We start from the raw sequence: 13,057 nt of genomic DNA, 5'->3' as shown, positions 1-13,057 counted from the left end.
TTTTAAGTGCTTTGTCTGGAAACTACCTTGAGCAGTTAAACAGAGAACCGACTCGTGGCGATAACATACACTCCTGGAAATGGAAAAAAGAACACATTGACACCGGTGTGTCAGACCCACCATACTTGCTCCGGACACTGCGAGAGGGCTGTACAAGCAATGGTCACACGCACGGCACAGCGGACACACCAGGAACCGCGGTGTTGGCCGTCGAATGGCGCTAGCTGCGCAGAATTTGTGCACCTCTGCCGTAGTGTCAGCCAGTTTGCCGTGGCATACGGAGCTCCATCGCAGTCTTTAACACTGGTAGCATGCCGCGACAGCGTGGACGTGAACCGTATGTGCAGTTGACGGACTTTGAGTGAGGGCGTATAGTGGGCATGCGGGAGGCCGGGTGGACGTACCGCAGAATTGCTCAACATGTAGGGCGTGAGGTCTCCACAGTACATCGATGTTGTCGCCAGTGGTCGGCGGAAGGTGCACGTGCCCGTCGACCTGGGACCGGACCGCAGCGACGCACGGATGCACGCCAAGACCGTAGGATCCTACGCAGTGCAGTAGGGGACCGCACCGCCACTTCCCAGCAAATTAGGGACACTGTTGCTCCTGGGGTATCGGCGAGGACCATTCGCAACCGTCTCCGTGAAGCTGGGCTACGGTCCCGCACACCGTTAGGCCGTCTTCCGCTCACACCCCAACATCGTGCAGCCCGCCTCCAGTGGTGTCGCGACAGGCGTGAATGGAGGGACGAATGGAGACGTGTCGTCTTCAGCGATGAGAGTCGCTTCTGCCTTGGTGCCAATGATGGTCGTATGCGTGTTTGGCGCCGTGCAGGTGAGCGCCACAATCAGGACTGCATACGACCGAGGCACACAGGGCCAAAACCCGGCATCATGGTGTGGGGAGAGATCTCCTACACTGGCCGTACACCTCTGGTGATCGTCGAGGGGACACTGAATAGTGCACGGTACAACCAAACCGTCATCGAACCCATCGTTCTACCATTCCTAGACCGGCAAGGGAACTTGCTGTTCCAACAGGACAATGCACGTCCGCATGTATCCCGTGCCACCCAACGTGCTCTAGAAGGTGTAAGTCAACTACCCTGGCCAGCAAGATCTCCGGATGTGTCCCCCATTGAGCATGTTTGGGACTGGATGAAGCGTCGTATGACGCGGTCTGCACGTCCAGCACGAACGCTGGTCCAACTGAGGCGCCAGGTGGAAATGGCATGGCAAGCCGTTCCACAAGACTACATCCAGCATCTCTACGATCGTCTGCATGGGAGAATAGCAGCCTGCATTGCTGCGAAAGTTGGATATACACTGTACTAGTGCCGACATTGTGCATGCTCTGTTGCCTGTGTCTATGTGCCTGTGGTTCTGTCAGTGTGATCATGTGATGTATCTGACCCCAGGAATGTGTCAATAAAGTTTCCCCTTCCTGGGACAATGAATTCACGGTGTTCTTATTTCAAATTCCAGGAGTGTATTTTGTTGACACCGACCTACGTAGGGAGGAACGATCACCACGATAAAATAAGGGAAATCAGAGCTCGTACGGGAAGATACAGGTTTTCGTTCTTTCCGCGCGCTGCACGAGATTGGAATAATAGAGAATTGTGGAGGTGGTTCGATGAGCCCTCTGCCAGGCACTGAAATGTGATTTGCAGAATATCCATGTAGATGTAGATGTTACAGGTATGCTGACGCTGCTGGGGAAGTCAACCCCGGTACCCAGCTGCAGCCGGCAAGTAACAACGCCTCATGACGTCAAAGGTATGCGCGTGCACGATACCCTCCACTAACGAACGGTGTGCAGACATCTGCCACGCCGGACGTTTGCCACGGTTTTACCCGCTCCGAAGGGTTGAGGCCCTTGTCTCACCCTCCTCCTCTCATCACTTACTGAGCCTTTCCGCTGGTTTACTTAACATAGGACCAGAATATCTTTGCATTTTCCGCCGCATTTCTAGAGAGAGTTTCGTTGTGGAAACTATTAAATGCATCTCGCATTGAAATCCGCACCAAATTTCGAGTCGCAGTAAAACTTCGCCAATCTTGGAGATTTTGCGCTCGTCTAAATTATACGTGCCTTTCTCGGTGCTCCTGCAGCAGCTTTCTGTCTTGTTTTGTGTACCATGGGGGATCAGTTCCATCTCTTATTAATTTATTTGGTATGAATCTCTCGAGTCCTGCTGACGCTATTTCTTTAAACTTAAGCCACATACGGTCTTCACTTACATAGTTCGGAAGGATTGGAGACTGTCTCTCAGAAAGACTTCAACCGAATTTTTAGTTGCTTTTAAAAACAGATATATTTCACGTTTACTTTTGTTGAATTTCTTTGTTACGGAATTGAGCCTCGCTACGACTGTGTGTTCACTAATCCCTGTATCCATCGTGATGCTCAGGATTATTTGTGTCTAAGAGGTCAAGTGTGTTTTCGTAACCATTTACAATCCGAATGGCCTCGTGAACTAATTGTTCAAAATAATTTTTAAAAAAGCATTTAGAACAATTACGGAAGTTGTTTTCTATCTACAATAGGGTCTAAAAATGTATTTTTGTCAACGTGCGAAAGGTAGATTGAAGTCACTGCCAACTATAATTGTATGAGTAGCGTACATATTTGCAATGAGACTCGATTTTTCTTTAAAAAGTTCAGCAACTGTTTCACCTGAGACCGGTGGTCGGTAAAAGGAGCCAGTTATTAATTTATTCCCGTTATCGAGTATAACCTATGTCCATACTAAATCACAGAAACTAACTACATCTATATCTACATCCATACTCCGCAAGCCACCTGACGGTGTGTGGCGGAGGGTCCCCTGAGTACCTCTATCGGTTCTCCCTTCTATTCCAGTCTCGTATTGTTCGTGGAAAGAAGGATTGTCGGTATGCTTCTGCGTGGGCTCTAATCCCTCTGATTTTATCCTCAAGTTCTCTTCGCGAGATATACGTAGGAGGGGGCAATATACTGCTTGACTCTTCGGTGAAGGTATGTTTTCGAAATTTCAACAAAAGCACCTACCGAGCTACTGAGCGTCTCTCTTGCAGAGTCTTGCAGTGGAGTTTATCTATCATCTCCGTAACGCTTTCGCGTTTACTAAATGATCCTGTAACGAAGCGCGCTGCTCTCCCTCATCTCTTCTATCAACCCTATCTGGTACGGATCCCACACTGCTGAGCAGTGGGCGAACAAGCGTACTGTAACCTACTTCCTTTGTTTTCGGATTGCATTTCCTTAGGATTCTTCCAATGAATCTCAGTCTGGCATCTGCTTTACCGACGATCAACTTTATATGATCATTCCATTTTAAATCACTCCTAATGCGTGCTCTCACATAATTTATGGAATTAACTTCTTCCAGTTGCTGACCTGCTATTTTGTAACTAAATGATAAGGGATCTATCTTTCTATGTATTCGCAGCACATTACACTTCGCTACATTGAGATTCAATTGCCATTCCGTGCACCATGCGTTAATTCGCTGCACATCCTCCTGCACTTCAGTACAATATTCCATTGTTACAACCTCTCGATATACCACAGCATCATCTGCAAAAAGCCTCAGTGAACTTCCGATGTCATCCACAAGGTCATTTATGTATATTGTAAATAGCAACGGTCCTACGACACTCCCCTGCGGCACACCTGAAATCACTCTTACTTCGGAAGAGTTCTCTCCATTGAGAATGACATGCTGCGTTCTGTTATCGAGGAACTCTTCAACCCAATCACACAATTGGTCTGATAGTCCATTTGCTCTTACTTTGTTCATTAAACGACTGTGAGGAATTGTATCGAACGCCTTGCGGAAGTCGAGAAACACAGCATCTACCTGGGAACCCGTGTCTATGGCCCTCTGAGTCTCGTGGACGAATAGCGCGAGCTGGGTTTCACACGACCGTCTGTTTCGAAACCCATGCTGATTCCTACAGAGTAGATTTCTAATCTCCAGAAAAGACATTATACTCGAACATAATACGTGTTCCAAAATTCTACAACTGATCGACGTTAGAGATACAGGTGCTTCAATGTCGCTTTTGAACTGGAACACACATTACATTATTTTTCCTTAAGTTGTGCTTCTTGTTTCTGTTGTAGTGCAGATCATTGCAATTACGGCTTTTCCCTCCAAAACCTAGGCTCAAATGGTTCAAATGGCACTGAGCACTATGCGACTTAACTTCTGAGGTCATCAGCCGCCTAGAATTTAGGACTACTTAAACGTAACTAACCTAAGGACACCACACACATCCATGCCCGAGGCAGGATTCGAACCTGCGACCATAGCGGTCGCTCGGTTCCAGACTGTAGCGCCTAGAACCGCACGGCCACTCCGGCCGGCTCCAAAAACCTAGGATGCTTGCTCAGTGACCCTGTAAATACCACAGCTAAACAACGTAGAATAACAACGTACGTTACAAGCATAGCTTTCTGTATTACTTCATTTCCTTATTTCCAACATTTTAAAATTGTACGTCGACTTTAGATGACATGTCAATCATAGATGATCTTATCTACATTTAGTGAACGTATTTTCAGTCATGTTTTGAACATTGTCCCGCTACACTTTATTAACTATTGTTTCGCCGCAAGGGATATCGCATTTTAGAGACTAAATTAATATGGAGTATGTCGTTCTTCTTTCCAAACATTCACATACCCGTTTCTTCTTTCCTTATTGTCTTTAGGGTATGTAGTTGTAGTAATTAAAGTAGGCACAAATGCAGTCAAAAAGAAATGATTAGCTTACATATGAATACTCGTTACATCGTTCCTTCCTTGTTGCTCCCATGGCGATGGACTGTTTCTATCGCAATCACTTAAGCGTGAAAGGAAGCTACCGTACAGACAGATGGAACTATATTTGTACTTGGCAGAACTAGTTACATACTGACATAATCGTCGGTATTGCTTTCGTTTCCCAAAAGATATAAATACTTCGACTTCGGAAAACAAGCTCTGTATTTGGCCAAGATGTCGAAGAAGAAGGTCCCTTACGTACTGGTTGTATCGAGTAAGATGTGGTGACGGCGGTTTGAAAGTGGACAGAAGAAGTTCGAGGAAGGGCGTCCCTTACCTGACGGATCGCTACCTGTCGAAGGGGCAAGTGTGGCAAATGTCCTGCGTGGAAAATGTCCGGCATTCCTAACAAACCATGACCTGTCGAAGGCAGCAAGAAATCCAATACTGCTCTCACAACACGACACAACTATCGCACAGGTCTTTTTTACATTGGCTCTTGACTTGGCACCTTTTTGCCCCTCTGCTCTCTCTAACCGCTACCCTTGGTTCAACTTCGGACCCAATATATCGCCAGATGAGCGGGTATTAATGGTTAATCATAGCCAGACGTATGCACACATCGCAGTACACATATCTGACGAGAGCTCAGTGAAGACTAACCAATACAAAGAGATGGCAGTAGACCTGTGTTGGCCATCTTTGCGATGTGGCAGTGCAAGGGGTTGCATCTCTTAAAAATAAATAAGCAAGCGATGTACAGAGTGTTCGGAAATTCCCGTTACAAACTTCTATGACATGTACCGCGGTGTGAGTACACAATGTTCTGGATAGCAGCCCATGTCAGGAAACGTACCGTTTCCATTCTCCGACGATTTCAGTGCACATCATCCAGTTCTGCCTGAGGAATGGAGTTAGGCGTGACGCAGTACAATTATTAGGTAACAATCCGAAGGGAAACATGACGAAACATCTATCTATAACTTAAACACGTTTCTTTGTATTAACAGTTAAACGTTACGTGTTTACATTTTCCACAATAAAAAAGAACCCAGCACACTGTACGTAAAGAACGTAATGTTTAAGTGCTCACACCAACAAGTGGTTTGACCACTTGCCTTGATACAAGTTTTCATTGTCACTTCAGTCTGCAGTTTCCGTAAGACCGTGCAAAAATGTGACAGGACGTAGAAAATGCTCCACTCAACAATTTGAAGTAGGGAAACTGAGGTCGGAGAAGCCAACTTAAGGACATGTGCAAGTAAACATGTCTACCGCTTTCTCTAGCATTACTTTTTTCATACGTTATTCACGCTCACATGCGTGCAAGTTTATTTACACGTAAATTGTTTATTTCCGTCAAGGGAACGAGGATGGCGAGCCTAATTAGTGGAAAGACGAGATGCAGGTTTTGTTTACTTCACTTGTCCATATAGTCGCTCTGTTGTACCCCATTTACATTGTTCCATGGCAGAATGTGCTATGAATCAGCGACGGACCCATTTATTACTCACAAGGGAACCTCCCCATCGCACCCTCCCCCCCCCCCCCCCCCCCCTCAGATTTAGTTATAAGTTGGCACAGTGGGTAGGCCATGAAAAACTGAACACAGATCAATCGAGAAAACAGGAAGAAGTTGTGTGGAACTATGGAAAAAATAAGCAAAATATACAATTTTAGTAGCTCATGCGCAAAATAAGCAACATCATTAACGATGCGAACTCGGAGCGCCGTGGTCCCGTGGTTAGCGTGTGCTACTGTGGAACGAGAAGTCCTTGGTTCATGCCTTCGCTCGAGTAAAAAGTTTAGTTTTTTATTTTCGGAAAGTTATGACCTGTCCGTTCGTTCATTGACGTCTCTGTTCACTGTAATAAGTTTGGTGTCTGTGTTTTGCGACCGCACCTCAAAACCGTGCGATTAGTAGACGAAAGGACGTGCCTCTCCAATGGGAACCGAAAACATTTGATCGCAAAGTCTTAGGTCAACCGATTCCTCCCGGGAAAACACGTCTGTTATATTCTATACGACACTGGTGACGGCATGTGCGTCACATGACAGGAATATGTTGTCGACCCACCTAACTTGTACACTTGACGAATGGGTAAAAAGATTCTTCTACCTTGCCCGATTTAGGTTTTCTTGTGGATGTGATAATCACTCCCAAAAAAGTTATGAAAACATAAGAGTTTGTCACGTAAACTGTAACAAATGAATGCAACGGTTTCACAGTCGCACAGTTTTCCCTGTGTTCTGTCAAAACATATGTTTTTAACGTTTTCAAATTTTTTCGTGCGTAGACTGTCAAATCCTGCATATGTGCAAGCAAATGTCGACATGTCCTGGAATTTTGGAGAGCGAAGTTGATTATTGTGAGCGCCTGAACTTTGATAATTGTCTGAAAATAAAGAAAAATAAACTTTTCACTCGAGGGAAGACTTGAACCAAGAACCTTTTGTTCCGCAGTTGCTCACGCTAACCACGTGACCACAGCGCTCCTGGGCTCACACCCTCCTTGTTGTTGCCTATCATGCGTATCGACTACTCAGTTTGTATATATTGCTTATTTCTTTCATAGTTCCACACAACTTCTTCCTGTTTTCTCGATTGATCTGTGTTCAGTTTTTCAAGGCCTATCCACTGTGCCAACGTATAACTAAATCTGATGGCTGTGCGATGGGGAGGTTCCCTTGTTAGCGGTATTCGGAGACGCACAGTACACTAGGATGCAGCACCACCAGCGAAGTTTCGCAGAATTGACTTTCAGGCACCTTGTATATGAGGAAGTACATTCTGCAGTGCTCTCGCTTATGAAAGGCTGTACAGAGAACGATTTCCTAACAGGCATCATCTGTCACGACAAGTGTTTGTGTCATCGACGAATGTGGGAGACTGGTTCGTTGGAAAGAAGACACGAGGGACGTGGCAACATGAGGTTTACTCCCACGCCCGCTTCTGAAGAGCAGGTGGTGGGACGTGTTGTAGCGGAGGCCACTGCAAGTACTCGTCGTTGTGGTTGTTGTTGTTGTTGTTGTTGTTGTGGTCTTCAGTCCTGAGACTAGTTTGATGCACCTCTCCAAGCTACTCTATCCCGTGCAAGCTTCTTCATCTCCCAGTAACCTACTGCAACCTACATCCTTCTGAATCTGCTTAGTGTACTCATCTCTTGGTCTCCCTCTACGAATTTTACTCTCCACGCTGCCCTCCAATGCTAAATTGGTGATCCCTTGATGGCTCAGTACGTGTCCTACCAACCGATCCCTCCTTCTGGTCAAGTTGTGCCACAAACTCCTCTTCTCCACAATTCTATTGAATACCTCCTCATTAGTTGTATGATCTACCCATCTAATCTTCAGCATTCTTCTGTAGCACCAGATTTCAAAAGCTTCTATTCTCTTCTTGTCTAAACTACTTATCGTCCACGTTTCACTTCCATACAACGCTACACTCCATACAAATACTTTCAGAAACGGCTTCCTCACACTTAAATCTGTAATCGATTTTAACTAATTTCTCTTCTTCAGAAACGCTTTCCACTCTACATTTTTTATCCTCTCTTCTTCGACCATCATCAGTTATTTTGCTCCCCAAATAGCAAAACTCCTTTACTACTTTAAGTGTCTCATTTCCTAATCTAATTCCCTCAGCATCACCCGACTTAATTCGACTACATTCCATTATCCTCCTTTTGCTTTTGTTGGTGTTCATCTTATATCCTCCTTTCAAGACACTGTCCATTCCGTTCAACTGCTGTTCCAAATCCTTTGCTGTCTCTGACAGAACTACTATGCCATCGGCGAACCTCAACATTTTTATTTCTTCTCCATGGACTTTAATACATACTCCGAATTTTTCTTTTGTTTCCTTTACTGTTTGCTCAATATTCAGATTGAATAACATCGGGGAGAGGCTACAATCCTGTCTCACTCCCTTCCCAACCGTTGCTTCCCTTTCATGCCCCTCGACTCTTATAACTACCATCTCGTTTCTGTACATATTGTAAACAGCCTGTATTTTACCCCTGCAACCTTTAGTTTTTGAAAGAGAGTATTCCGATCAACATTGTCAAAAGCTTTCTCTACAAATGCTAGAAATGTAGGTTTGTCCTTCCTTAATCTATTTTCCAACATACGTCGTAGGGTCAGTAGAGATGCCAGAATTGTACTGCCTGTGACGTGACTCGAAGCACACCAGGGATACTTGTCAGGGAGTGTCAGAATTGTGTTCGCCGATGCAGTGCCTGCATTGAGCTTGATGACCATCAGTTTCAGCGCATTTCCTAAGATAGAGTACAAATGGTGCATTAATTGTGTCAGTGATCGTATTTGCAGTTAACTGTAACTAATGTTAATTGAGATGGACACAGTAATGAGATTTTATTCCTATTATCTACTTAAGCTCGTTTCTTCGACCTCAGGTGTGTGTGTGTGTGTGTGTGTGTGTGTGTGTGTGTGTGTGTGTGTGTGTGTGTGTGTGAAATCTTACGGGACTTAACTGCTAAGGTCATCAGTCCCTAAGCTTACACACTACTTAACCTAACTTATCCTAAGGACAAACACACACACCCATGCCCTAGGGAGGACTCGAACCTCCGCCGGGATCAGCCGCACAATCCATGACTGCAGCGCCCCAGACCGCTCGGCTAATCCCACGCGGATCATTTGGTGTTTCTACAGGCACCGAGGGAGGTTACTGCTGTTATCTTTTCTGATCGTAACACCACCTGTTGCATCTAGCATTGGGTCCTACTAGATGTGTGCCCTGCCAAGCTAGTGCTTTTAATATTTGTGCATCGGAAATGTTGGTATGACTTATCGTAGCCTCAGCTACTGTACATTGATAACAAAGCCCTATCACCCAAATGTTTTGCTATATTTTTCTGTTTTTAATTATCTCAACGCAAGGCGGCCGCTGTGGACGAGCTGTTTTAGGGGCTTCAGTCCGGAACCGCGCTGCTGCTACGGTCGCAGGTTCGAATCCTGCCTCGGGCACAGATGTGTGTGATGTCCTTAGGTTAGTTAGATTTAAGTGGTTCTAAGTTCACTGGAGCATCCTCTATGTCCTGTTAAACTTTTGCATGCTCTTACGGAAACAACCTTATACATCATAAATCTCCGATACTTGAAAAGATGTCTGGAACCACATAATTTATGTTGATTAAACTGGCAGTGAAAGGGATGACAGAGACAGGTGGATCTAAACTCTTGCACGTGAGAGTGAGGCAGGCTGTGTACCGACCCCTGAGGATGACCTTCTTGGGCTGATCCCGCAGCGGGCCGTGGCCCACGCCGCGCAAGCCGCCACCGCCGACTCCACCCCCGGCGCCGCCGCCGACGCCACCTGCCGCCCCCGCACGGTCCGACGCCACCAACTCGCTCAGGAAGTTGATGTAGCCGATGGCTAATTTCAGCGTGTCCACCTGTCAATAGAATTCGATGCCAACGTTCTGCCAAATGAAAGCAATTGGTGAACAAATATCGAAGATTTAAGAATGGAAACAAATGAACATTAGCATTTTTATACATTATTTTACATTAGCAGACAATCACAGAGTTTTCCAAGTACACGTGTCGTATTTGAAGAATATTTTTCAGGTAATGCAGTAAGTTATTTCATTAAACACAATTAAACTAAAAACAGAATACTTATATATATATATATGTGTGTGTGTGTGTGTGTGTGTGTGTGTGTGTGTGTGTGTGTGTGTGTGTGTGTGTGTGTGTGTGTGTTCTAAACATTCATGGTGGTGTCTGTTTGTTCTATATCGTGTCTCCCTACCACTTTCGCGCAACGACGCTCTGAGCGTGTTTTTTAGGGAATTGACTAGTTTGAATCTGGGACCTGTTGCTGGTAAGGAGACGCCAGACCACACATGACATGTAGAATTCAGAAGCGTTCAGTGAGACTAGCGATGATATAACCAAATACTAAATGATCTCAGCGTCAGCTCCACTGCACTCCCTGTAAAAGAATCTTAATACTAACTAAATGTAGTGGAAGGCGTTCAAGGCTTTCCTATTTTTAGTTAGCTGGTAAAATAACGTCGAAAAAGCAGTTAAGTTTACCATTGGAACTTTTATTCTACTCACAAAACATTGTTTATAAATTGCACTATTGATAAAACGAAGTGTTTTAATACAGGATGGTAAAAACCAAGTGCGTTCAACAAAAATGTAAACGAATATTCCCTGAATGGGTTTGCAAGTTCTACAATGGATCGAAGGATGACCTATGCCATATCACATCTATAATCTAGGTTTAAATTAAGTTTCACAAGAGAGAAAATTATCAAAATGGTCTACAGTGACCCTCAATTATCTTTAATTACTGATCTAACTTGTCGTAAACTGCAGTGGCTGATGTGGCTTCTCAATAACTATATAACAGAAAAATCATGGCGTTTCAGATTTTTACTTCAAGTGGCAAATGTGAACACCATGAGCTTTAATTGACGATCGACACTAGTATTGCGCGAAAAGGGGTGTAACAGATGAGACTTCTGCAGTTCTGAGTGAAGCTTTATGCGCTGTTATGCGGCATCGCGTGCGTTCATTACCTTGTCGGTGTTCGTCAGCGCAGCAGCCATCCAGATCGCCGTCTCGGAACTAACTAACTTCTCCTTACTACCATTTACCGAAGTTGGTTTAAAAAAAACTATCTGGCTGTGTTTTCATCTGACCAATCAGGGTCTCAATGTTAACCTTAAGCTCCGCCTACAAAAATTATGTCTATCCAATGTGAAACGTTACACTTTTCGTGGTGGGGCAATGTTTTTTAAAGTTTGCAACGTAACATAGACGCGAAAAAGTATCACGCTAAAACCTGCAGCTGGTGTGGTTCTTTCAGCGTTATCGTAAGATCTATACTGTTTTTCTGGGGTGCTCTATCTTTTAACATGGGCTGGGGGGTGGTCCTAATGTAACAGACACGCGAAAAAGTCTCGCTAAAACTTGCTGGTGGTAGTGGCCCTTTTTGTGTTATCTTAAGACCTATAATGTTTTTTTGGAGGGCTCTAGCTTTTAACATGGGCTGGGAGGTGGTCCTTGACGTAACAGGGACGCGAAAAAGTCTCACGCTAAAACTTGCGGGTGGTGTCGTACTACTGGTTAGCTGGCGACGTGGGTGTCTAGTCCGTCCCTTATCGTAGGGCCTTCTAACTTAACACGGTTCTGCTCTCGGCTTCTGTTCTCGTTTCTCCCCTCGGAACTGCGTCTGTCTCACGGTGGGAAGGTACGACATGCGTTTAGGCATTCTTGTGTTAGTCTGTGGTATTCCATTTGCTCACTCGTTACTCGTATTACTTTGGTTAATTTAATGTCACGATTTATTCGGAGCTATGTGACATACTACTGGATTTGCTTATCATGTCAGGGTTTTCATGGAAGGGGTTGGATTTGCATGACACCTTACAGTGGGTGTTTGTGTGTTTGTGTGTGTGCGCGCGCGCTCGCGTATAGAGTATTAATGGTTTTGTTTGCAATTAATTTTTTGTAAGGCAGGTACCAAAAACTTTGCCCCTCCCTGACCGAGATCCTGGATGCGCCCCTGCTTTGCGTAGAAGTATTCTAACAAATTATGGAAGAGGGGACATAAGTAAACAACACGATATCATTCCGGAGCCGGGTCCCTACAGAGTGCGAAAGGAATTACTCAGTAACTGAAGTGGAGGCACTGCCTATCGTGTGGGCTTTCAAAAGATTCAAATATTTCCTGTCTGGACACTAGATCCATGTCTTTAGAGACCACAGAGCGTTGGAATGTCTGCTGTCGGCAAAATTGAGACACGATAGGTTGACAATGTGGGTTTTATTCCTCCAGCAATTTGACTTCCGCAACACCCATGTCCCGGGGAAAAACAAATGTAATTGCGGATGCACTTCCACGTTCGCAGATTGGGAGACCAGATGCAAAGGGAGGAGATGCGCAGGATACTCACTTTAGTCGCTAATATTTACTATCAAAAACTGTCTTGATCACAATGTACACTCCTGGAAATGGAAAGAAGAACACATTGACACCGGTGTGTCAGACCCACCATACTTGCTCCGGACACTGCGAGAGGGCTGTACAAGCAATGATCACACGCACGGCACAGCGGACACACCAGGAACCGCGGTGTTGGCCGTCGAATGGCGCTAGCTGCGCAGCATTTGTGCACCGCCGCCGTCAGTGTCAGCCAGTTTGCCGTGGCATACGGAGCTCCATCGCAGTCTTTAACACTGGTAGCACACCGCGACAGCGTGGACGTGAACCGTATGTGCAGTTGACGGACTTTGAGCGAGGGCGTATAGTGGGCATGCGGGAGGCC

General features: G+C 45.3%; 1 protein-coding gene across 1 annotated transcript in view; it reads right to left on the bottom strand.

Moving 5' to 3' along the window:
• LOC126295061 (lateral signaling target protein 2 homolog) overlaps positions 1-13,057 on the bottom strand; it is a 134,140-nt gene that overhangs the window by 28,943 nt on the left and 92,140 nt on the right. Inside the window, exon 5 of the mRNA XM_049987308.1 lies at positions 9,988-10,168. Within this exon, the coding sequence (XP_049843265.1) occupies positions 9,988-10,168 (181 nt within the window). The remainder of the gene's footprint in view (positions 1-9,987; positions 10,169-13,057) is intronic.

Source organism: Schistocerca gregaria, chromosome 11, assembly GCF_023897955.1.
Source record: "Schistocerca gregaria isolate iqSchGreg1 chromosome 11, iqSchGreg1.2, whole genome shotgun sequence".
NCBI lineage: Eukaryota > Metazoa > Arthropoda > Insecta > Orthoptera > Acrididae > Schistocerca > Schistocerca gregaria.
The sequence above is the reverse complement of the archived record's forward strand: the minus strand, read 5'-3'. Positions and strand labels throughout refer to the sequence as shown.